Source organism: Hemitrygon akajei, chromosome 8 (assembly GCF_048418815.1).
Source record: "Hemitrygon akajei chromosome 8, sHemAka1.3, whole genome shotgun sequence".
Classification (NCBI taxonomy): domain Eukaryota; kingdom Metazoa; phylum Chordata; class Chondrichthyes; order Myliobatiformes; family Dasyatidae; genus Hemitrygon; species Hemitrygon akajei.
Window position 1 is genome coordinate 88,835,548 of NC_133131.1, and position 26,150 is coordinate 88,861,697.

The 26,150-nt window shown below is 40.9% G+C and overlaps 1 protein-coding gene and 1 long non-coding RNA gene across 2 annotated transcripts in view; one reads left to right on the forward strand and one right to left on the reverse strand.

Annotated features, from left to right (window-relative positions):
* scin (scinderin) overlaps positions 1-26,150 on the reverse strand; it is a 128,805-nt gene that overhangs the window by 57,724 nt on the left and 44,931 nt on the right. Inside the window, exons 4-5 of the mRNA XM_073054144.1 lie at positions 25,261-25,410; positions 4,432-4,524 (exon numbers count right to left, since the gene is read on the reverse strand). Coding sequence (XP_072910245.1) covers positions 4,432-4,524; positions 25,261-25,410 — 243 coding nt within the window. The remainder of the gene's footprint in view (positions 1-4,431; positions 4,525-25,260; positions 25,411-26,150) is intronic.
* Positions 1,203-20,009, forward strand: LOC140732040 (uncharacterized). The gene is made up of 3 exons (XR_012099965.1): positions 1,203-1,250; positions 15,029-15,144; positions 19,921-20,009. It is a non-coding gene; the product is annotated as an uncharacterized lncRNA (long non-coding RNA).

The following is a 26,150-nucleotide window of genomic DNA, read 5'->3' on the forward strand; positions in this document are numbered from 1 at the left end:
TACACAGCCATCCCATGACAGGAAAACATATAAAACTAAGAAACAGAAAAAAATCTTCTAATTTAATTTTAAATTAACATACAACACTATAGAATTAGTTCTGTGGTTAAGTTACCAGATTAGAGATTTGGAGACACAAGTAGAAACCCTAACATGGTAGTGTGGAATTTAAATGCAGGTAAACTAGATAGAGTCAATAATGTCCTTCATGAAATATATAAAATCTGCAGTGTATATGTGCCTTCCAATCAGAGTTGACTCTGAAATTCCCTCTGCTCTGGTGCAATAGCTCATGATTTTCCATTCTGGTAAAATGACAGTGAGTTCGGACCCTCTTGGGGGCTAACCAAAGGCGTTTTGGTCTCTTTTAAATGTTGCTTTTATGATTGCAAGACAATGCTGGACATTAAGAACTTCAAGTATTGTACGCCATCAACGAGCTGCTTGTTGACAGAGAAGCTGGACTTGGTGTGTCCTGTGTAACTGCCTGCTAAGGAAGGGCATTGGAGTTGATGTACAGTGTGCAGCCTAACAGCGAGTGACTGACTTGGCTGTTTCCCTTGCGATCGCAAGACCCTGTTGGACATTGGTAGCGTGAAGTACCGCAAGTCTGTTTCCCTTGTTATTGGTGAGACAGGCCGCAGGGGATCTGCGTGGCCTCAGTTGTAGTGAGGACTAGGCCATAACACGCGGGCTTGCCGAATGCAGCAGCCCAGGAGAGGAGACGGCAAAAGCAGTGTTGCTTGTCATCCATGCTGGTTTGGGTGCTGGCCCCTCCTGTCGGTGCTGCCATCTAGTGTTCGCTCGGAGGAAGACAAGCTGGATTGCGTGCATGCGTACGTTCGTCTGTTTGCTTGTTCTTGCTGATAACAGCCATGTACCTTCAATTTACAGGACATTTCATGCAGGGGCGTAAGCTGCATATTACTTTGAATGATTGTATGTTTGCTTCCTGTCTTATACGTGCTACATGTGCCTTGTGATGGGTTTGACTGTGTTTTACACCTTGGACTGGGAGGAGTGCTGTTTTGTTTGGCTATATTCCTAGCTATTCATATATGGTTGAATGATAATTAAATGAACTATGGACTTGAGTTGTACGTGAGTTTGGCTGTACTCTCAGGTATTCATGTATGGGTGAATGACAATTAAACTTAAACTATGAACTTGAGTTGTACGTGACTACTATTTTCAAACAGAGCTGGAACTCAACAGTCCAAGAAGTTGGTTCAGCACGTCTTGTTCTCAAGGTCAGTTACGGTTGCCTTGTTCATGATTTCCAGATACTGAATACATTTTTAATAAAATGTATCGTGTTACAGCCCAGGCGACTGATTTTAGACCAAGGAAACAAATATTTAAACTGAGCCCAATCCTTTCAATGCCTTACGTGGCACGGTAGTGTAGCAGTTAGTGTTAACTCTTCACAGCAACAGCGCTCACAAGGTCACAGTTCAATTCCCGCCACCGTCTGTCAGGAGCTTGAAGGTTCTCCCCGTGACCGTGTGGATTTCCTGAAAGCTCCCGCATTTAAAATGACGTATGGGTTAGGTTTAGTAAGCTGTAGGCATTCTATGTCAGTGCTGTGAGCTAGACAACAATTGTGGACGGCCCCCAGTACACCTTTGGCCGTGGAATCAAGCAACATTTTTCACTGTGTGTTTTGATACTGCGATGTACATGTGACAAATACAGCTACAGGTAATCTGAAAGCTTTTCCACCAAGGCCCACTGCATTGGCTGTGGCAGTCCTGACAGCACTCCCCTTCCCAGCTCTGCACTCACCACTCTGACTACCATCACATCATCCAGCACAAGATGTGATAAGGCTCACAGTCTTCCCTAGCTACATAACTAACCCCAGTCATTAGGAAGCCAAGGAATTTGTGCGGCAAATGACATTTTAGTGCATGGAATTTCAAAGTACATTTATTATCAAAATATTTATTATACTATATGCAACGTTGAGATTTGTTTCCTTACAGGCAACCACAAAACAAAGAAATCCAATAAAAAAGGCCAATGCGCAGGAAAGAAAAACAAATCGTGCAAACAATAAAAATAAGCAGATAGCATTCAGAACTGCAGTTCACAAAAGCTGAGTCAACAGCCAATTTAGGAACCCATTAGTTGCAGGCCACAGACTTAGTTCAACGAGTAAATCTCGTGGAGCAACGTGCTGAACACAGGCCCATCCCTCACCTCCGGCCCCAACCTCCTGGCCTTTTCAATCTGACCTGACATCTAACTCGGCACAACAGCAGTTCGTTCCTCACTGTCGGACCCGGGCCCTGCCACTTCGATATGCTTTCAGGCCTGTAATCCACTGACTCAACTCTGCCCCAAATCGGTTCTGCTGCTTCAATTTGCATCTAAGTCTGTTCCAACAGCCAAACATTGGCATGGTCCCCGCTCTCGGGCCCAGGTCCCACCATCTCAATTAGGCCCATACGTGGTACATCGCAACTCTCCTGCACCTTCAAAACTTCAGTTCACACTGTAAAAGTGCCAGGACGTACAGGAACTCTAAAAGCTCAGCAACAAAAGAGATAATTCAGGCTATCGACTGCAGTGATCATTTTCAAGAAAATGTGTTTGCAGACAGCTGCCATCAAAATGTTTCACCAGCACCATCTTAGATCAGAATTTTTCAATTTCAAATCTCAAACTTCTGCTTCCATTATAATTATTGTCATAATCTTATAAACCTTCTTTATTCCTATATGATAGACTCCTAATAACAGAGATCCTAATCATAAGACCACACAACCATAAGATATAGAACAGAATTAGGCCATTTGGCCCGTCAAGTCTGCTCCACCATTTCATCATGGCTGATCCATTTCCCTCTCAGCCCTAATCTCCTGCCTTCTCCCCATATTCCACGCTATGACTAATCATGAATCTATCAACCTCTGCCTTAAATATACCCTATGGCTTGGCCTGCACAGCCGCAGTGGCACCAAATTCTGTAAGTTCACCACTCTCTGGCTAAAGAAATTCCTCCTCAACTTTGTTCTAGATGGATGCCCCTCTATCCTGAGGCTGAATTGTCTGGTCCTAGACTCCAGCACCATTGGACGCATCATCTCCACATCCACTTTCAACATTCGATAGGTTCCCCCCCCCCCCCCCCACCCCATTCTTCTAAATCATTATGCCAGGAACAAGAGACCCAATTAGAGGGATTGGCTTTAATAAAGGCCCAGACAAACTATTGTTTATTGGCAAGGGTACAAAGAAATTCAGCACATATTTCCTTCCTGATGACTATTTTGCAGACATCCCACCCTGGAAAAACTCATTTCAGGGAGGTAGCACCATCAATTTGCGGGAGACTCCCAAAACTTCCAGGAAAGTTGGGATGTCTGCAATAAGAGTAGCTCCTTAGCAGCTAGCCAGCTAGTTTAAATAACATTAGCTATGCTAATGAATGAGTGACACCTGTTAAACTCACCTCAACATGTCTTTTGCATTTTAACCCACCAAGGGCAATAGAAAAGTCACTGTTGCAAACAGTGCAGCGAGCAACACTGTCATTATTTTTGACCCCAAGTGGGCAGGAGTACACTTTAGTGTTAGTGTTAGTCTTTGTGTTAGTGTTTTTCTTTTTCTTGTTTTTCTCTCTTTCTGTCACTCACTCACTCACTTACAAACACACACACACACACACACACACACACACACACACACACACACACACACACACACACACACACACACACACACACACACACACACACACACACACACACACACACACACATATTCTCTCATTCTCTCCCCCTCTTGCTCGCTCTGAAGAAAATCGATTTCCAGGATATCTATGCGGGAGACTACCGGGACCTCCGGGAGAGGTGGGATGTCTGATATTGTTGGTAGTGGGCAGGCCATAAATTTACACTCATAGGCCTCAATAGCTACCTGTATCACTGCAACCAAGGTGCAGATTAATTTGCAATCTGTGATAAACTGATCTCGGGAGGAAAGCAAAGAGTAATGAACTGGTAGGTTGTTTACAACCCATTGCTCTCAATAAAAAAAGCAAAATTGGGGAGGGGGTGTGGTAAAGCAGGATTCAATTCTGGCACTTCTAGCTTCATGCAGAGCTATAAGGCCAGTGGTGTCTGCTTTTGATACCATGGTTCAGTGGATGGGATAGTGTAGTCTGCTGTTTATTATTTTATTACCAGTGATAACAATGTTGCCAGTAATTTTTAATAAGTTTGAACAATTATTAACTTCTCCGTGCTCACACTGGGTGGCTCAAATTCCCGAACTAAACGTGTTCATCACTACGGACACCTTGTCCTCAGCTTTTCCGCTGAAATGTGACATCAGTGATTTCCCATTTACTGAAACTATCCCATGCCTGTCAGTGAATCAATACAAAGTAACGGGATTGGCGGGGAAAACAAATGTGCAGAATACCATATAGAGTTTCGCCATCTTCCTGTTTGAAACATCAGCAACAGTATCTTCATCGTCATCTCCCTCCTTCAGGTTTGGCTTCACACCAAGGACCTGCAAGAGAAAAAAAGAAAAATTCTTCTTAACACAGTATTTCTAAAATTAGATTCCCCATGACCACTCTCTGCACAATAACCATCCCAGGGTAGATATAATCAGATGTGTCTAGACTCTTAAATATTATTTACAAATCATCAAAAAGCTGCTTAAGAATAAAACAACATCTGGCTAACAATAATGTCCGTCGAGCCTGTCTGGGTTAGAGAAACATTTGTAATTTAAAGTCAGAACTGGTCTTATGACATTGAATTTCACTAAATGCTAAGTGTTATTACTTAGTAATCTTCATTCTGACAGGGTATTTGACTCACACGATTTATAAGTTTTTGTGTGTGTGTGTGTGTGTGTGTGTGTGTGTGTGTGTGTGTGTGTGTGTGTGTGTGTGTGTGTGTGTGTGTGTGTGTGTGTGTGTGTGTAGACATCTGAGTGACTCATTGGTAGAATGAATCAGTCAAATGCCTATACCACACATGAAATGTTAGAACCGTTATGAAACATGATTCTTGTTGGAATCTAACAGGGATACTGACTCAGGACACCAGCTGTCCTTAGGCCCACAAGAAACTTGGTCAAATGAGGTGCATGGAGTTACATGGAGTCCTGTGTGTTGAGGGTTTGTGAGGAGGAGAGGGTACATTTTCTCTGGTAAAGCCAGACAGAACACTCCAACTTCTAGCTTTAAAAAAATAAACAAATTGCAAAGACACTTTTGCTCCATTTTCAGAAGTGGACAGTGGCTTAAGCGAAGTGCAGCTGAAACTGTTCAGTGTGGGCAGAGTTAGTGCTTTGCAAGCTCCACCGGATCATCCATTCAGTCTGTAATGGGGCATTAGAGATGCCCAAGTTAGGGCAATCAACCCATCAAATTTAACTCAGTTATACATTTATTTCCATCATTTTGTTTCTTTTATCACTCATTACTGCAGTTTGATTTAATATAATTCTTCAACAATTCATAGCTTTAGACTTTTATCTTTTACTATAGATATTCAACAGCCAGGGTTTCTCCAAAACTTATGTTTGTCAGGCTAGGCACTGTGGCAAAACATTTTAATTTCATTTCCCATTCCTGTTCCAACGTGTCAGTCCATAGCCTCCTCTTGTGCCAAAATGAGACTATCCCAGGGTGGAGGATCAACACCTTATATTCAATTTTGACAGCCTCCACCCCGATGGCATGAATCCCGATTTCTTCTTCCCTCTTCCTCCATTCCCACTCAGACCTTTTACTTCCTCTCACCTGCCTATCATTTCCCCCTCGGTCCCCTCCTCCTTTCCTTTCTCCTATGGGTCCACTCACTTCTCCTATCAGGTTCTTTCTTCTCTAGCCTTGACCTTTCCCATCCACTTGGCTTCACCTACCGCCTTCCAACAAGCCTCCCTCTCCCCTCTTCAATTTTTAGTTTGGTATTTTTCCCCCTTCCTCCTCCATCCAGATGAAGGCTGGGCTCAACACCTTGACTGTTTATTCATTTCCATGCTGCCTGACCTACTGAGTTTCTCTAGCATTTTGTGTGTGTTGCTTTGGATTTCCAGCATCTGCAGACTTTCTCATGTTTATGATTTGTCAGGCAAGTCCTTGCCAGTATTTCCAGTTCTCTTCAGAACTGGTTTGACGGCATTTACTGTAATTGTGGTAACTGACCTCTTCTCACTTCTGTGGGTGTGAATTCAAACTACCTTGCATAATTTCATTCAAAATATGTGGGAAGAGAGCCACACACACACACACACACACACACACACACACACACACACACACACACACACACACACACACACACACACACACACACACACACACACACACACACACACAAAGAGAATGTAGATACTGGAACTTGGAATGAAAAATGAGCTGCTGGATGATCTCAATGTGTCAGGCAGCATATGTGGATAGAAATGGATAGTTGACATTTTGTGATCTTCAAAGAATTCTTCAGGGTAAAAAGTTATACTCTCTATCAACCCATGTATTCTGAGCCGGTCAACACAAGGAGCCATTCTAATGTAAAATGCTCACATTAGGTATGACGTTAGCAAGTGCTCGGATGCTGGATGTTGCAGTTTGATTGCTCGGGAAATTGAAGAAAAGCCCAGGAAATAGTCGAAGAGGAACAATAAATTCATCTTCTTTTAGTCAGCAGTTCTCTTCAACCATGCCAACTGACACACATTAAGCATTTACAGCAGACGTAAAATCTTTACCTCATTTGCCTTTATAATATCAGCAGGCTTAAAAACACAGATGCCTTAACCAAGTGTCTCCCACCTTACTATCCATTAAAACTGCAGCTTGTGTTGACAGACTAGTTCTGTGCATTCAGTGTGCAAGTAGTGATGTAGAATCACATCAGGATCTGATTATTCTGCTGCTGAGGATTCGTGAAGCATTAACTTTGTGTTTTCACATCCCACGCTTGCAACAAGAGACTATTAGAAGCCATTTCCATGATGAAGAAAATGACATAAGGACGAGTTTCTTTGGGGGTGGGTGTCCCTTTCTGAGCTTCAGTAAGTTGATAATGCATGTTCAGAAATGTCACGTTTTATATTTCTGACACAGAATTGTCACCTTTTGTATGGAGGCCAATGCCTCCATCCTCCCATCAGAAGCCTGCCCCCGTACTTCAGTGATGGACATTCACTGTCCATGGCCTGCCAGGCCTTTATTCCGAGCTCAGCTTTTCAACACAGCAGCTGACACTTGCAGGGATCAAAGAGTTGTTTTCAAGTAACCAATATTCCTTGAGCCATAGAGTCATAAAATCATTAGATACCACAGCAGAAAAACAACAGACCCATGAAGTTAATCTGCCTAGTCCTATTGAGCTGCACCCGGACCATAGCCCTGCATACCACTCCTATCCATGTACTTATCTAAACTTCTCTTAAATGTTGAAATTGAATTGGCATCCATCACTTCTGCTGACAGCTTGTTCCACATTCTCACCGCCTTCTAAGTGAAGAAGCTTTCTCTTATGTTCTCTTACATAATTCACTTTTCGCCATTAACCTTTTGAGTGAGTTTGTTGAATGCCTATGAAAGGGCTTTTTAGAGAAGTTTGTCGTTGAGCCTACTGGGGGATCAGCTATACTGGATTGAGTGCTACCTAATGAACCGGAGGTGATTAGGGAGCTTAAGGTAAAATAATCCTTAGGAGGCAGTGATCACAATATGATTGAGTTCAACTTGAAATTTGATAGGGAGAAAGTAAAGTCTGACATAGCTGTATTTCAGTGGAGTAAAGCAAATTACACTGGTATGAGACAGATGTTGGTCAAAGCAAATTGGAAGGAGCTGCTGCCAGGGTGATAAAAGAACAGCAATGGTGTGAGTATCTGGAAAAAAAATGAGGAAGATGCAGGATAGATACAGTCCAAAAAAAATTATCAAATGGCAAAATAGTACAACCGTGGCTAACAAGGGAAGTCAAAGCTAATGTAAAAGCAAAAGAGAGGGAATACAACAAAGCAAAAATTAGGGGTAAGACAGAGGATTGAGAAGCTTTTAAAAACCTACAAAGAGCAACTAAGAGAATCATTAGGAAGGAAAAGATGAAATATCAAGCCAAACTAGCAAACAATATCAAAGTGGATAGTAAAAGCTTTCAAGTACAGTATGTAAACATAAAAGAGAGATGAAAGTGGATATAGAACCACTCCAAAAAAAGGCTGGAGAAATAATAATGGGGGACAAGGAGATGGCAGATGAACTAAATGAGTAGTCTGCATCAGTCTTCACTGTGGAAGGCATTAGCAGTGTGCCAAATGTTGAAGGGTGTGAGAGAAGGGAAGTGAATACAGTTACTATCACAAGGCAGAAGGTGCTCAAAAAGCTGCAAGACCTAAAGGTACATAAGACACCCGGACCAAACTGCAGCCTAGGGTTCTGAAAGAGGTAGTGGTAGAGATTGTGGAGGCATTGGTACAGTAATGATCTTTAAAAAAAAAATCATTGGATTCTGGCATGGTGCCAGAGGAATGGAGAACTGCAAATGATACTTCACTCTTAGGAAAGGAGGAAGGCAGTATTAAGATAATTATAGTCCAGTTAGCCTGACCTTAGTAGTTGGGAAGGTTTTGGAGTCAATTGTTAAGGATGAGGTTAGGGAGTTCATGGTGACACAAGACAAGATAGGATGAAGTCAACATAGTTCCCTTAAGGGAAAATCTTGCCTGACAAACCTGTTGCAGATTACAAGTAGGATAGATAAAGGAGATGCAGTGGATGTTGAATATTTGGATTTTCAGAAGGCCTTTGACAAGGTGCCATACATGAGGCTGCTTATCAAATTAAGAGCCCATGGTATTACAGGAAAATGACTGGCATGGTTAGAGCATTGGCTTTTTAGTTAGAGGCAGCAAGTGGGAATAAAAGGATCCTTTTCTGGGTGGCTGCCAGTGACTAGTGGTGTTCTGCAGGGGTCGGTGTTGGGACCATTTCTTTTTATGCTGCATATGAAGGATTTAGATGATGGAATAGATTGTGTTGCTGTCAAAGCATGCTTGTATTTACTCAATCAATATCCCTCATAATTTTGTATACCTTCATTAAACCTTCTCTCATTCTCCTACACTCTAGGGAATAAAGTCATAAGCTATTCAATCTTACCCTTTAACTCAGGTCCTCAAGTCTGGCAACCTCTTTGTACACGTTCTTTGTACCCCTTCAATCTTATTGACATCTTTCCTGTAGGTAGATGACCAGAACTACACAAATACTCCAAATTAGGCCTCACCAACACTTATACAACTTTAACATGAACCTCCCAACTCCTATTCTCAATACTTGAAGGCCAATGTACCAAAAGCTCTCATTATAACCCTATCTACTTGTGACACCACTTTCAAGGAATTATAGGTCTCTTTTCCGTAATCCCTCTGATCTACCATCCTCCTCAGTGCCCTGCCACTCACCGTGCAAGTGTAAATAATGCAAAGTGCTGGTGGATCGCAGCAGGTCAGACAGCATCTATGAAAATGTATAAACAATTGACATTTCAGACCGAGACCCTTCATCAGGACTGGAAGAGGGAAGAAGCCAGAGTAACAAGGTGGGTGGCGGGGCAGGAGGAAAAGCTAGAACCTGATAGGTGAAGCCAGATTGGTGTGTGAAGGGAAATGAATTAAGAAGCTGGGAGATGATAAGTGGAGAACATAAAGGGCTGGAGAAGAAGGAATCAGATTGGAGAGGAGAGTGGCTCATGGGAAATGGGAAAGGAGGAGGGGAACCAGGCAAAGGTGATAGACAGGTGAGGAGAAGTGGTAAGAGCCCAGAGTGAGGAAATGAAGAAGAGGGAAGGAGAGGGGAAAAATTGCTGGAGGCTGGAGAAGTCAAAGTTCATACCATCAGGTTGGAGGCTACCTGGAGGTGTTGATCCTCAAACCTAAAGTGAAACTTACTCACTCTATAGGCTATGAATGTTTGGAGTTGATACCCAAATGTCCAATAACTGAGTGTGCATTGAAAACTGGATGGACTATTTTGCTACCAGATAATTATGATTGCATTAAGCAGAGGAATGGGTTTGGTCAACTGAATGGCCTACTCCCGCTTCAAATTCTTTTATGTGTCTATAAGATTAAAACTTATTATTGTTTAAATCTCCACTGCATTCATGATAACTCCCAAGTACTTAGCAGGGGGAAAAGGATGAATAGATTTCCAATCTGACATGGTAATTGGTCTTAAGTGTAGTCTTTCATTACTCCCTCTAAATTTGCTTATAAAACCTACATTGTAATTTTCCTCTTTAGGTCTTGAAATCAGATTCACTGTAGAGCCTCAAAGCTGTGGAACTGTTTTCTCCTTTGTATTTACTAAAATATTATCAGCTCCATCTTAAGGATCACAAAGTGTTCAATTCATATTATAGGGATAGCCTTTACAACTATTTCTGCTTTTATTTCTTGCATGACCAGCAATGCTTTACCTTATTTTTCAAATTAAAAAGCATTTGAAAATTCTCTTCCTCTAGCAATTTGGCCTGTGAAGTTGTTTCACAGTATGTTAGAGAACACAACAGAACATCAAGATGTGACATGGATCTATTCCAGCTAACCAACAACATACTGCATGGAGAAATATAGAGATGAAGGGATTGCTAAACTCAGCTAAAAAAAACACATTTTCAGTTAATGTGGGCTTACATTACTCGACTAAACATTTTAATAGGGCTTTAATGAACACATTTAAGCACATTCACTAATATGCACACCTGCAGAGACTGTTAGAAAGGTTGTGGCATCTTTTAAGATGAAAGATTGTTCATCCAAACAGGAAACACAAGAGGGTAATGTGCACAATGACTCATTTGCGGGAAATCAGTGACCAGTGTGGATGTAAAGGATTTCGAATGACTGTCTTATTTGTCTAATAATTCCCAAAGTGTTAGCAGGGATATACAGTAGCAGGAAATCTATCTAAAGTAAGTGTAACCTGGGATTCCACATATTGAAATATTTAAGGGAAGCTGACGAGACACCTCTTTACTCAGAGGGTGGTGAGAGTGTGGAATGAGCTGCTGGTGGAAGTGGTAGATGTAGGTTTGATAGCAATATTTCAGAGAATGTTTGGATAAGTATACGGATGGGAGGAGTATGGAGGGCTATGGTCCAGGTGTGGTCGATGGGAATAGGCAGAATAACAACTTGGCATGAACTACATGTGCTTTAAGGGCTTGATTCTGTGCTGTTGGACACATTGGCTTAATCTCACTTTACTTCAATTTAAAATTAAAATTTGATAAAGAGCAGAAATCAGCAGCATGTGACAAATTACATTAGGTAATTTCACTCCAGATGAGGAAGTTGTGAATGATTATCCATAGATAATGGTGGGAAACAGAGCACTCAGCAAAACTAATGGCAATAAGATGAGTAATCATTTATGTTGCAGTGTGCATGGCCCTGCATGCCTTTTCACAAGTAAATCATGACCATACACCTACCAATTAATTCATGATTCTAGCTGGAAGGAAAGACTGTATTATTGCAAGGGGAGAAACAATCCACTGCCCAGCAACAGGAATCACATCACATCACATCCTTCAGCCACAGAGGGTTTTCCATTTTGGATCAACAATTTCAACGAGCTCACTTCTCGAGACGGACAAGAGTAGAATTTGCAGTTATTATGTTTATCAGTGAAGAAGAATAAGAGGGAACCGCATTCAGACATAAGATCCTAATGAGGCTTGTTGAGATAGATAATGCGATGTTTTCATAGGTGGGATTCTCTCAAGCAAGTGTCACAGCTACAAAATAAATGGGCCAGTCATTTAAAACTGAGGTGCTCAGGTTGTGGGGAATAAAGTTGTACAGCACTTCGATGAACAGAGTCAGCAGATCATCTGTAACCTCTGAAACACATGAATTAACTCTCAGCCCACCCTCTGATAATACTTCCTCAAAATGGTGCTGGACAGGGAAGTCGAGGAGTAGTGGAATGAGTAGTACAAAGCATTCACTCACTGCATGCACTGTATAGAGTTATTCTAGGTTTGTCTCTTTTGGTTAGAATTCTGTACTTCTCACCTGCAACACCACAACAAGCCATATGGCCCATTAGATCCACACCACATTCCCCTCAACAAATACATTCCCCTCTCCTCTTTTTCACTGTACCCTGTAACTTATTCACCTACTATTACCTTTCATCTTTAACATGTGAAAATGCCATGTAATATTGGATCAGGGAACCTCTTCTTCCAAGAGTGTCTCCCCAATGATTCCTGCTTGTTTGGCTGAATAAAGACTTCTATGTCCAGCAGTTCAGTGCCTCTCCAGTGACACTGTTCATGGTCACTACAATTACATCTGCACCCACACCACAAAAACATCATCTGACAAAATAGTTGTATCACAAATATGATTCTGCTTTTGCAGATAGCTGCTGAAGTTGTTGTAATGGCTCTTCAACAGCTAAATCACTATTTCTACTTTTGCTTAGATATTTAGAGACTAAGAATGCCCAAAGCAGTAGTAGAAGTGAACAAGTCGCCTCCTGGTACTCCACCCTGACAACACGCTATCTCATGAATAATATGCCTGAAATGAACGGGCATGAGATTGCCCACCTCCGCATCTTTTCATAATAATCCTGAAGTCCAATGTGAATTAAGTACTTTTGAGAATTAGCAAGGTGAAATTAAGGCAGCTGTTTGGCATTTATCCATATGAGTTGCCATTTAAAACAGTAATACTCAATGTCACAATTACATATGGTGTGCTTTTGTTATCAAGTCACTGCAAGGATTAATTTTAATGCATCCTTGAAGCATGGTTTAGTCATTTTAGGGAAAATGAACATAACATGTATAGGCATAACCTTTTTTTGTTTTATAGTAAGGCACAGTGAATCATGACTTAGAGCTTGATTAGTTCAAACATTTAATAATGTAAAATCATAGTGAGTTATTCATGATATTCGAATCTACTCTGTTATAACTGGCCGTTGATTACGGATTCCTCATGGAATGAACTCCAAATCGGAAACACAGTATCCTTCTCTAATGCATCAGTTGTTCATCAACCAACTGGGTATTGAATAATTCAGGTCAGGAAGAGCTTAGACTACATAGTTTGTGGTGATCACAGCCAGTTTCAGTAGATCCACTTCAGTGACTTCTGCAACCATCAATAAAATGAGGGGAAGAATCACCCATAGCCATTTCTCACGATCAATAACGAGTGACCTGTTGATGAACGCACAATCAGCCAGGTCTTTCGACCAAGTGACTGGTTATACAAACTAAAAATAAATACTAATGATAAATGGATAGTTAATGAGATTTTTAGAGGTGCAGTTGGTACGGGTGGAACTTCAGTTAAAATGGCCACAGAAGTAATTTCACAGCAGTTAACCTTTGCAAGGAGGCTACAAGTGGAAATGTCTATTAATTTCCAGGAGATACTCTTTTAGAAATCCCCCACCTCTATGAATAATGATGGGATCGTCAGTGAAAAATCATATTAGGATATTTAGTACCTTAGATTTTCTGATCCTATATTATGACAAGAGAATTTATGGCCTGGATGACAGCTAGGCCATGATGGAATAGCTGAAATCATGGCATTATTATACTTGCTCGACAAAACGAAAGGTAATGGAACGGGGAGGAGTGGTTGAAGTCATTTTGGTATACAAATAGCATGTTTCCATTACACGAAACAACTAATGTACATTAGAGATGTTATTGATCAATACTCATTTAGAAATGCACAACTTCAGACTCCATTACAAAGTAATGAAGCAATCTCTATGGGTGTGGTGAGAGTGAAACCCATGACATTGAGCCAGCATGACATCGTGGTGCTCTAAAGTGAATATTGCTCTGGCCCAGTTCTAAGATGCATGGGGCTTTTCTATTAGTGAATCCATATAACAAACTGGTGTGGTATCAAAAGCAAATAGTGCTGCTTCTGACCTAAATGTAACTTGAGGGAGAGAAGACTAAGCATGAAACAACTATCCTAAATCCTTAAATTGCATTAGCCTAAAGCAGTGAGATCTAAACTTCTGAAATGAAGTATATTTCAACTGTCTTTGAAAGACTGTGTGGCCTTTTGCCCCTCAGGTTAATGACCACAAACCCTACCAAGTCTTAATGTTCAACATATCGTTAAAGTGTTATTGTGACAATGTATTGTCTGAGCAATCTAATCACAAGCCTCATCCTTTAATCTCTTCTGACTCTGGATTACTGTCCCCTAGTGGAAATCAATCTTTCAATAAAACCCCACCTGTTTTATACACAAAGCTTCCAAATGGTTCCACACTGCCTAAATATTTCACTGCTTGTGTTATCATAATTCTTCTCACCTCTTGTTTGTACTAACACCTCCTTCATAAAGCTCTATATAAATTTACTACGGAAATATATGTCATTAGCATAAAGTTGCACTAATTTTATCCTCAAAGATAAACTGACAATATTATTGAATTTTTGAAAAAGTGACAGAAAATAACAAATAATACAATTTATAGTCGGAGGGAAAATCTTCCGTAAGAAACACTTCTATTTTCTTTTCCTGCTGGGAAAGAAGTACTTCAGGGTATGATTTGTTTACATGCCCTCAAGAAATGATTTCAAACACTAGGCACAACATATTCAAAGAACACTGTGAGAGTGCAGAATGAATTAAATGATGTGGCTTTCTGAACTGCCAAACAGACATGTTTTATTAGTCGGGGCGGAGGCTGGTTTAACGTTGGGTATATTCTGAATGGAAGGTGTGAACCAGCCAAGAATGCCTCACTGAAACATCATAACCAAGGCTGAAGCTGTAAATTGCAGCTAGCACATAAAGTTTGAAGGGGAAAGTTGTACAGACTTCTTTAATTTGTATTTCTTTTAGCCACAAAAGAAATATTTGAATTCATTTGAAGTGAGTCACACTTGCAGTTTGATTTTCAATAAAAGTCTTTGCAAAAGACATTTTGATTTTTGTCTTCAAAGCAAAAATTACATTGATACTACTTCATTATTTACAGAAAGGACCAAACTTGTACATGGCATTGCCCCGGGTGTTCAGGCTGCAGTGTGCTGTGTGCTTTGTGTAGGGCTTCTAGAGTCAGCCTACACAACACCATCCCATGATGGTTGACTGGTAAGATCCAATGGTTTCACGGTTAACATTGTCAAGTCTAGAGATGTTGATTTAATTACTTGAATTTAAATTCCCGCAATGCCGTTGAGGGAATTGAACTTGTGACTCTAGACTCCAGGTATCTTCACCTAGTGCCTGGATAGGAGAGGTTTGGAGGGTTGGGAACCAAACATGGGCCAATAAGACTAGCTTGCTGGGCAACACCATCGGCATGGGTGAGCTCGGCTGCAGAACCTGTTTCCATATTTATAAGACTCTATGACCTGCTCTGTTGCCTTCTTGGAGACAACCAACCATGTTTACCATTTTAAGCCAGTAAATCTATTTCTTCATAAAATCATGCTTTTAAAACAACAGAGGAATGAAATTTTGGAAGTAAAACTACTAGGCAGACGTTGTGCATCAATTGTATATGTATTCTATCATCATTGTAGAGCACAGATCATGGTATGCATTTTGGATCTGAAAGCCATTTTAAAATTCAGAACAATCTCAATGACGCTGAGATACATCCGACGATGTGCTGGGACATCAGCGATGTAACCTGGGGTCATCACATGGTTCCGGTCTTACAACATAGGACACTCATGCCCAAGCAACCCAGACTGGGTTGATCAGACCCTGGCTTATGTCCCAGTAGCTTTTGTCCATGGGTCACACTTCTTGATCTATAGTCATCTGGAGGCTCACTCAGCAGCCTCTGCGATGGTTCTGATGGCTCGTATCTCTGCAGTCCCCCTTTATGCCAAGGAGAGAGTAGGTTCTGCACAGCGAGCAGCCAGCAAAACCTCTACACCCCACTTTTACAGGCTCACATTGTGCCCTCCACCTCTGTAAAACTAAGCTGGGAAATCATAATGACTTTAGTAAAATCAACTAAAATCAGTAAAATCAGGTTGGCACTCAACGTCAGTAAGACAAAAGAGCTGACTGTGGACTTCAGGAAGGGTAAGATGAAGGAACACATACCAGTCCTCATAGAGGGATCAGAAATAGAAAGAGTGAGTAGCTTCAAGTTCCTGGGTGTCAAGGCCTCTGAGAATCTAACCTGGTCCCAAAATATTGATGTAGTTATAAAGAAGGCAAGATAGCGGCTATACTTAATTAGGCGTTTCAAGAAATTTGGTATATCAACAACTCCACCCAAAAACTTCTATAGTTGTACCGTGGAGAGCATTCTGACAGGCTGCATCACTGTCTGGTATGGAGGGGCTACTGCATAGGACTGAAAGAAGCTGCAGAAGGTTGTAAATCTAGTCATCTCTATAGCCTACAAAGTACCCAGGACATCTTTAGGGAGCGGTGTCTCAGAAAGGCAGTGTCCATTATTAAGGACCTCCAGCATCCAGGGCATGTCCTTTTCTCACTGTTACTATTGGGTAGGAGGTACAGAAGCCAGAAGGCACACACTCAGTGATTCAGGAACAGCTTCTTCCGATTCCTAAATGGACATTGAATTGTTGGACATTACCTCACTTTTTTTAAATATACAGTATTTCTGTTTTTGCACTTTTTAAGAAATCTATTCAATATATGTAATTAATTTACTTGTTTATTTATTATTATTTTTTATGTATTGCATTGAACTGCTGCATATGCCGGTGATAATAAACCTGATTCCGATTCTGAAAATCTTTACAAAGAAATATAAAAGAGCAATTCAAGAGCTGAACTGCTGGACTGATAATCTTATTTTGTATGTGTTGGACAATGTTTCTTCCTATCAATCTAGGAACATAGTTAGAATTGCAAGGCTTAGTGGAGATCTCTAAATCAAATTTTACCAGGCAGCATGTTATTAAATCACACCAAGTTAATTTTGCTCTCACATACCCAGATGAGGCTAATCACTATTTTACAAATCACAGATGGAATATATATTAGACTATGCTTCCTCCTCCAAAGTAGCATTGATACCAGCAAAATAATCTGATGCTGAGTTCATTAGTTCCTTTGAAACAGAAACTAGTAATTTTGATTTTTACTCAAGTCAATGATTACTTATTAATTGAGACAATCAGTTAGAATATTTGGCAGCAATAATTTCTTTGTTACTGAAGTGAAAGTAACAGTGTGATGTGTGTGGGCAAAATAATAGAGAACCAAACAGTGAGATGCAGGAGAGAGAAATTATTCAGAAGCAGCATTCGTTTATTCTTAATAGGCAAGCCACATTTATGAAAAATTGCAATTTTATCATTACCCCATTTCTCTCTCCTAGGATGCTGCCTGCCCTGCTGAGCCTTTCTAGAATATTCAGTAGATTTCACTTTATAGGGCCAGGTTCCAATAACCTACTATCCAGGGTTGTAGCAGAGAAAGCTGGTCCAGGCTTACCTGAGGAATTTGGATTCTCTCTGCCAGTTCGATGTCTAAAAAATTCCCTGTCGCATCAGAGTCTACCAAGGCTCTCACAGAATGTTAACGTCTCCTCCAATATAAGTCTATTTCAGGACTCAACAAAACAGGAAAGAGACGAGACCATTACAGTTCTCCCCTCAATGAACTTTCCCGACAATTCAGGGCAGTTGACTTGGAAGTAGCTGGCTTTGTGAATCTCTTGCTGTGCTGGGGAAACCCAGGTCCTTCCAAGTTGTGTGGGTTCTTCCAGAGGTGACTATGGCAATGTGCACTGGTTATTGGATAAGGAACCTGGGTATGCATTGGCTAGTTCTGAGAACTGGCCCTCCAAATGAACTCGCCAAGTCTGTCCCTTCTTCTTTCAGAAATATGGTTGTCAATTCTTATGCCCACGTCCGTAGGTTCATCCAAATCCACCAATTTGTTCCTGGTCACAAGATCATCTTTAAGAGGTTATTTAATCCCTATCTAAACAAAGCAATCAAAGCCCCAATTGTTCCACCTGCTCTCTGTCACTAGAGTACAGAAAACAATGGAATAGCGGGCCATAGATCAGGCTCCCTGACGCAGGAGGAGGAGGCTGCTGGCAGCCAGATGAAAGAGTACCCTTCTGATCATCCTTAGAAATAAATTTATATCTGAACACATGGGAGTGATTTCCTCCTATAAAACCATTGTCCGTGAAAGGGGCCTGCCCAAGCGGAAGGGAATTATATGGGCCACCTTCCCTCTGTCCGAGGGGAACTTCATTAATTGTAATTCAAAAACCTGGGAGCATTGACTTAGGAATGCGCAGCAAGACCCGGAGCCGGCAGGTTAACTGACTCTCTGCGCTAGTTCTGGGAACACGTAGCAGGTCATAGATGAATGCTCATAACCAAAAGTCCATCCCTGAGGAACATGAATCTCACCTATCAGTCTCAGAGTTCCTCTGCAATTATCCAAGTATCCCCTGGGAGGCTGCTTATGCTGTCTAACTACCTGTCCTTTGCATGCCAATGCCATGATAATTTAATCAGTTTCCACTACATCCATGATTGGATGATTCCTGCTGTAACAATCTTCAGACGAGCAGACCCAGATGTGGAGTAAATTCAGGACTCGATAGTAGACATTAGTGATGAAGATTTATTTGGAGAATACAGGGAATAACCACACTAAGAGCTCACTTACTGGCGAAGAGCACGCAGAATGGTAATTCACACAGAGCTCAAATCCGGGACTCAGCGATGAGTGCTGGTCCAGGATAGCCTTAATTAGAACATAAAACACAGGAAACCCGTGCAGATCGAAATCAAACACTAATCACTTAAAAACAAGAAGCACAGGGAAACCATATTCACATAACGAGAGCCATAACAACAGAGTGACAGCTTATGTCATTAAACAACTGAAATAAAAGACATTCAGGTGTGTCGAGAACTGCTGCTCCCCAACGCCCTTTCTGGTCCAAAGGGCTCATGACCGTATTCGGGAAATATCATATTTTCCACTCTATCATCTTTTCTCCCTGAAGATCTTGACACAGCTGTAGATGTCATCATTAGCAAAAGCAACCCTCCAGATGTGTTGTAATTTTGTAAAACATTGAATAAATGTCTGAACAGTTCAAAAATGACAATTTAACTCTTTGTGAGCTTGCAGCATGTAGAAGGTCAACATTGTAGGCCTGTTACTATCTAATATTTGTTCATAGCTGCTGAGGTATTTCTTAGTCTCAGGCACCATTAACATGATAAACACAAAGTACACTGCAGATGCTGCGGTCAAATCAACACGTACAAACAAGCTGGAGGAACTCAGCAGGTCAGGCAGCATCCGTTGAAACGAGCAGTCAACGTTTCGGGCCGAGACCCTTCGTCAGGGACCCTATGAAGAAGGTGGGGGGAGGGTGTAAGATGCCAAGTGAAAAACCAATCAGAGGAAAGATCAAGGGGTGGGGGAAGGGAATCAGGGAGGGGATAGGCAGGAGAGGTGAAGAAGGAATGTGAGGGGAAAGCACTGTGGGTAGTAGAAGACAGAATCATGAGAGAGGTGACCATTAACATGATGTCTGTTAATGAATGAATATCTGCTGGTTACTTTGAGAAGTAGGTTGATGGATTCTTTCGCAGAGTCCGTCAAATTGGTTTGATGGATTTGTTTTGGATTCGGGCTTATTGCTTATATGCAATATTAATGTTTTTTTGTAATTAAAGTAATGTTAAGTCCAAAACATTGGTGGACTGATGGGTAAGAAGCAACCATTAAAGTGTCTAAATGATTTATAAGGGAACACTCTGTTAATGTACACATGAGTTGTTTGAATGAAAGAAATCAGGCTGAGGAAATGGCATGAGAACAAAAGATCAGAGTTTGTCTCTGCGTATCCCTCTATGCTTGTGGAACTCATATTTATTGGGATACCTTCCCTAGGTTCACTGAACTTCAACCAAGGACCACAAATCGCAATCAGTGTCTGGGACCCAGGGCTGTATCACAAGCGAGTCGGAGTTCGGAATTCCCCTGACAACAGCGACAATTTAGTGGTGTCTAAGAATCACGAGCCCTGAAACCTTCGTGATAAATCTTTGTGACTCACTACCTAGTGTTCTGTATGGTTTATTTGTGCTTTAATAAATCAGACTTAAGTTACTTTGTTGTGCTTGTACACTTATTACCACATCTCCTGGACACTCGAGTAGTTTGGGCCTGATGAACCCGGTGGCAGCATGTCACTCTAATATCTAATGCTCATAACAAATGCAAAATTCCTAACAAATGAGCTCTGGGCTCCTTTCCAAATCTAGTTCTTTCTTTTTGAAGGAGCACATGGAATTTACATAAAGATTATTTGCTTATCGCTTCAATGAAGGCATTGAATGGATTTTAATTTTGATTAAAGCTGAAGTCAAATTTCAAATGAACTCACTAACAAGCTGATCACAATTTCAGGTCAGACGATAATTTGCAAGAAAGATATTGCAAATCTTTTAAAAATATATTGCAAGAACTTAGAAACTAATTTTAGCACCCCTGCGGCTAAGCTAATGTGCAGGTTGCTAGCCTACTTACTTCAACAGAATATCCTAATGTAATCAATAGAATATGCAGTACCAATGCTGCATGTAGCAAAAGTGATGAGTTTAAGGTGGAAATGTCCTCAGATTGAATGCAGACTTCATTTATACCTTCGGTCCAGGCTGTCTCAATGTCCATTAAGACGCAGAACATTTTTCAAATGCCAGTCCTCTATTATGGTAAGATTATCATAAATACAAATCTACTGTTTGGGGTACTAATACGAAACAGACAATAAAGAACTTGCAGCTAGTACATGTTTATAAGTATTACCACTGTCCCCTTTTCACTAACATGACATTACTAATATGTTATCACTAGAAATATGTAAATATATCCATCTCTGTTTCCTGCAACAGCATCACGGTACAGCAGTGACTGTCATTCTCATTTTCATATCTTGAATAATGAGTCAGTTCAAAATCATCATTCACAATTGTCACACACACTCTAATTTTCTGTTTAATGTTCATAATCTCTCATGGATAAGTATTTACATTACATTGTATCTGCTATTATCCTCTGTTAGACAAAGAATTTCAGCTTAACTCCCCCTCACAAGCTTAGCTGGGTGCGCAGAACTGCCAGCTGTCTCTGGGATTGTGCTCACACCTTTGTACATTCTTAAAATGACTTAAAGCTGAATCCTGAAAGTAAACCTTGCCTGCCTGGTTCACCTCAGGACAGGGTATGAAGCCTGTACTCAATGAACAATACTCTGCGGAAAACAGAGTTGAAACAGGATACCTATGGACAGCTTCATTGTTTCTGGTAAATTCAACCGGGCCAACTTCAAGAGCATATAACCAAAATACTACTGCCAGGGGTCCAAACATAATTGAACATTGCTACATAACCAACAAAAATCCCTTCAACCCATAATATAGTAAATCAGATCACCAGGCTGTGCTACTATTTTCTGTCTACAAACAGAAAATTATACAGTATTATTCTAAGGAAACAGAAGAGAGTCTATTTGACTCTGTTGAGCTCATGTTCATGTTCAGCAGGCAGCCTGGGAGACTATGTCACCACTGTCATGCACTTTATCAGCAAGAGCTTTAAGGACTATTTACAAGCTGGAACAACCCAAGTGTCCCTAAACCAGAAACTATGGATGAACTAGAAGTTCCACTCTCTACTAAAGTCCAGATCTGCAGCACTCAAATGAAGTGTCACTGACCTTCACAAGAAATCAAGATACGACACCAGGGATGTCAAGGGACACTACCAGTCCAAAATCAAGTCCAGAACAGCTGTTAGTTATGGCAATGTTTTGTTCCATATTAAATTTTGTAAAATGTTGGATGAATGTCTAGAAGGTAAAATGACAATTTAACTCTTTCAGAACCCTTAACACACTGGCCTGTATGCCTGTTATTGAGTAATGCTTGCAAAGCATTGTACAAGGTGAACATTGTGGGTTTCTTATTATCTAATGTTTGCTGTAGGCAGCTGGATTCTTTCTTAGCTTCAGGCACCATTAAAATGTGAGTATCTGTCAAGTGGGCTTGCTGGATTCTTTGTTGGGTTCAGGGCTTATGTAGCATTAATGTTCTTTTGTAAGTGAGGAATATTGTGTCCAAAACAATGGTGGACTAATTGATGAAGAGTGACCAAAAAGATCAAAGTGTTTTTCTGTTTCTGGGTCTCTCTGCCGTGTGTAAATATACTGAGCTGCATTCCCTGGTTTCGTTGGACTTCACCAAGAGTGGAAATTGTAATTGGTGCCTGGACCCAGGGGTGGTTTTACAAGTGATTAGGAATTTGGAGTTCCCCTGACAAAGCTACAATCAAGTGGTGACTAAGAATCATGAGTCCTGAAATCTGTGTGATTAGCTACGTAATATTTTCTGTGGTTTATTTGTGCACTCTATTTTATAATAATAAATTATGGTTAAGATACTTTGTTGTGTTGTATACTGTTTAACACATCTGCTGGACACACAAATAGTTTTGGTCTAATTAATTCAGCCCATTACCAGGTTACATGCTAAAAGTAGCTTTCAGACGAAGTTAGACATTATCACTGACAAAAGCACATCCCTTCCTGATGAGCTTAACAATTTGGATAGAAGGGGACTGGAAAGTTCGCACCCATCCTGACAGCCTCCAATTTGCATAAACTCAGTCAGTGTTGCAGATGTTAAGATCAGTCTTCCATAGAGCTAGCAATGAAACAAGTCTACAGTGAATGCCATCTCCTGGCCCTACACTCATCTCTGGAACATTGGACAATATGGATACTTCAGACTATTGCTTATTGATTCCAGCTCCAGCTTCAGTATCATAATTCCAAACAAACCCATCTCCAAACTCCGAGATGTGGGAATGAACATCTCTCTTTGCAAGTGGATCCTTGACTTATTAAGCAATAGGCTGCAAACAGTAAGAACAAGCAGCAACACCTCCACCATGATTCTTCTCTGCATGGTGCCCCATAAGACTGCATCTCCATTCCTACTCTATTCCATATACACTCACAACCATGTGACCAGTCTATCTATAGGTTCTCAAATGATACTACCCCAGTGGGCTGTATCTCAAATAATGAGTCAGTATATAGGAAGGAGATAGAGAGCCTAGTGACAACGACCTTACCCTCAATGATAGCAAAACAAAAGAACTGGTTATAGACATCCGGAAGGGGACAGTGCACACACTCTTGCTTACATCAATGGTGCTGCAATTGAGAGGGTTGAGATCTTCATGTTCCTACAAGCAACAATCACCAATAACCTATTCTGGTCCAACCACATTGACTCCACTACCAGAAAAGCTCACCTGCGCCTGTACCTTCTAGGGAGGCTAAAAAAATCTAGCATGTCCCTTTGACCCTCACCAATTTTTATTGATGAGCCACAGGAAACATCCTATCTGGATCCATCACAGCTTGGTATGGCAACTGCTCTGCATGTGACAGCTAGAAACTTCACAGAGTTGTGAACACATCTCAGCACAGCTCAGTTCTAACTAGTGTCAGTTGCATGCACTTACGTGGCTGTTAGATGTTTCACTGTGCTTAGAACAAACAGTTTTAAAATAGCTCCAGGTTTGTGTGGTTGTGCACAAAAAGCAATGATTTTTGTCACTGATAGTTGGCGAGAAAGAAGCAGTAAGGCAATTCAGAACTGTATTGCTCACTGTGGTTTTAAGCACTCAGGCCTGGAGATGCCAGGAACGGCCATATGTTAAAATGAAACTGTTTCACTACTTCAACAAGTTAGGGACTATGAAGAATTTGAAGTTATTGGTAATAATATTGTCATTCATCAGCCCACTTTCCTGGCTAATCAAGATCCTCCTATAATTTTTGATAGTCTTCTTGATTAGTTACCAGTTTTATTATCATCCACAAATTTACTAACTATGCCTCTTGCATTCACATCCAAGTTGTTTACATTAGTAATGAACAACAAGTCTCAGCACTGACCACCAGTCATAGGCCTTCAGTCCGAGAAACAGCCTTTAACCATCGAACCAATTCTGTATCCAATTACCTATCTCTTCCTGGATCCCAAGAGAACCAACCTTCCAGACTAACACACACAAAATTCTGGAGGAACTCAGCAGGCCAGGCAGCACCTAGGAAGAGTGCAGTTGATGCTTCGGCCCAAAATGTCGATTGTACACTTTTTCTAGAAGCTGCCTGGCCTGTTGAGTTCCTCCTGCATTTTGTGTGTGTTGCTCACACTGTGCTGTATATTTTCTCTTGTTTGTAACCTTCCAGACTAACTTCTTTCTCAAAGTAAGGTTCTTTCTCAAATGCCTTCCTAAATCCATATAGACAACATCCACTAATCTACTCTTTTAGTTACCACCTCGAAGAGCTCCAAGTGAATGGTCAGACATGATTTCCTATGCATAGAGTAGAGCTGACTATTTCTATTTAGGCCTTATCTATCAAAATGATGATTAATCTTGCCCTCAACATCCCTTCCAGTAACTTACCCAGCACTGATGTCAGACTCAGTGGGCTATAGCAGCCTGGCTTGGCTTTGCTGCCCTTCTTAAATTAAGATACAACATTAGCTACCTTCCAGTCTTCTGCAGCTTTGCCTGTGACTAAAGATAAGGCAAACATCTCTGTAAGGCTCTCCACATTGTCTTTATCAGCTTCTCAAAGGGCTGAGGATGCACTCGGTCTGGCCCTGGGATTTATCCACCTTGGTGTGTTTCAAGTCTGCCAAAACCTACTCCCTGGTAATTCATATGTGCTCCTGGACATCATCACTATTTCCCTCATTTTTTTGTATCTATTATTTTCTTCTGGTCAACAAGTTCAGTTGCTCAAGACCTGGTAAGTGTGGGGCAATGAGGAACCCAGCAACAACTACAGGCACACACTCTACTCACCAGAAACTAGGTCCTTCCTTCTCAGCATTACATTTCACCAGGCAATTCCTACTAGATTACTTTATATCATATGGTTTTAATATTGAGAAAAATTTATCTGTGTATTTTGTTTCTTCTTTACAGAATCTTCTTCAAAAATAAATTCAGTTCCTTGCATTTGGCAGCTCAGAGCTGGTATCCATTGATACTGTTTCTACATTATGTTGTGGCCACAGGAGAAATGGGGGTAATTAGGCATTTGAAGTCAAGAGCAGAACAAGGGCATTGTAGACTTAATGGTGCAATATCACATTTAGAAGTTAATTCTGGTAAAAATACAATCTCCAATAAACCTCTTACCTTGATGAGATCTTTTGGCTCCTGATCCTCTTCAACAACAATAAGTTGTGCTCTGCCATTTCTTTCATTGTCTCGAATGCTTGCAGCAACTTGGGCAGCCTTTAGACGTTCAAACCTGTTGCACTTTGAGCCACACCATTGATAAATAACCTGTTGAGTATAAAGTAAACATATTAAGATCAAATTTTGCCATAACTGTGACCTCAGAAGTTTGAACTGTACTGGTACGATGGCCTTATGATTAAGTCACTGGACTGGTAATGCAGGAATATAAAAAGAAATACAATATTATTATATTGATGCACATTATTTGCATAATAGATCCTATTTTAAGGATTGTTACAATGGTTTATCCCTAACAAAAAAAAAGAATTCTTGAAGTTTATTGAACAGCTATTCCATATTCATTCATGTGGCAACAATTCAATTTTTCTCCCTATATTACTTGGAACTCATTCAGGTCACCAGCATTGCAAACAGGAAAATGTGGCAGATGCCTGCTTCCCCAGTTGTTCACCCGCTTTATGTGTTTTTAAAATATTTTCATGGTTTCCAAACAAGGCAAGCACAAGGCTACCGTAGATAGCTGCTGAGGATCAAAGGCAGGAGGAGAGCTTCCCATCTACCTTATCCCTGCTTCCTCCATTGTTTGCCCAAACAGACTAGCATGTTAGCAAACTGGATGTGAGCTTCACGTTGGACAGGTTTGAAGGAAGCAGAGGCATTTCAGTTTTTGTCCCTAATCCCAACAGAATGGCCTTGATGTGAGTGTGGAGTGGTCGGGTGGTGAGCTGGACCAATCAATCGGCTTATATTCTGATAACCTGCTGTTTAACTTTTGACTGATGCAGTGCTTGCTTGCAATGAACAAATCCAACACCCAATGAAAA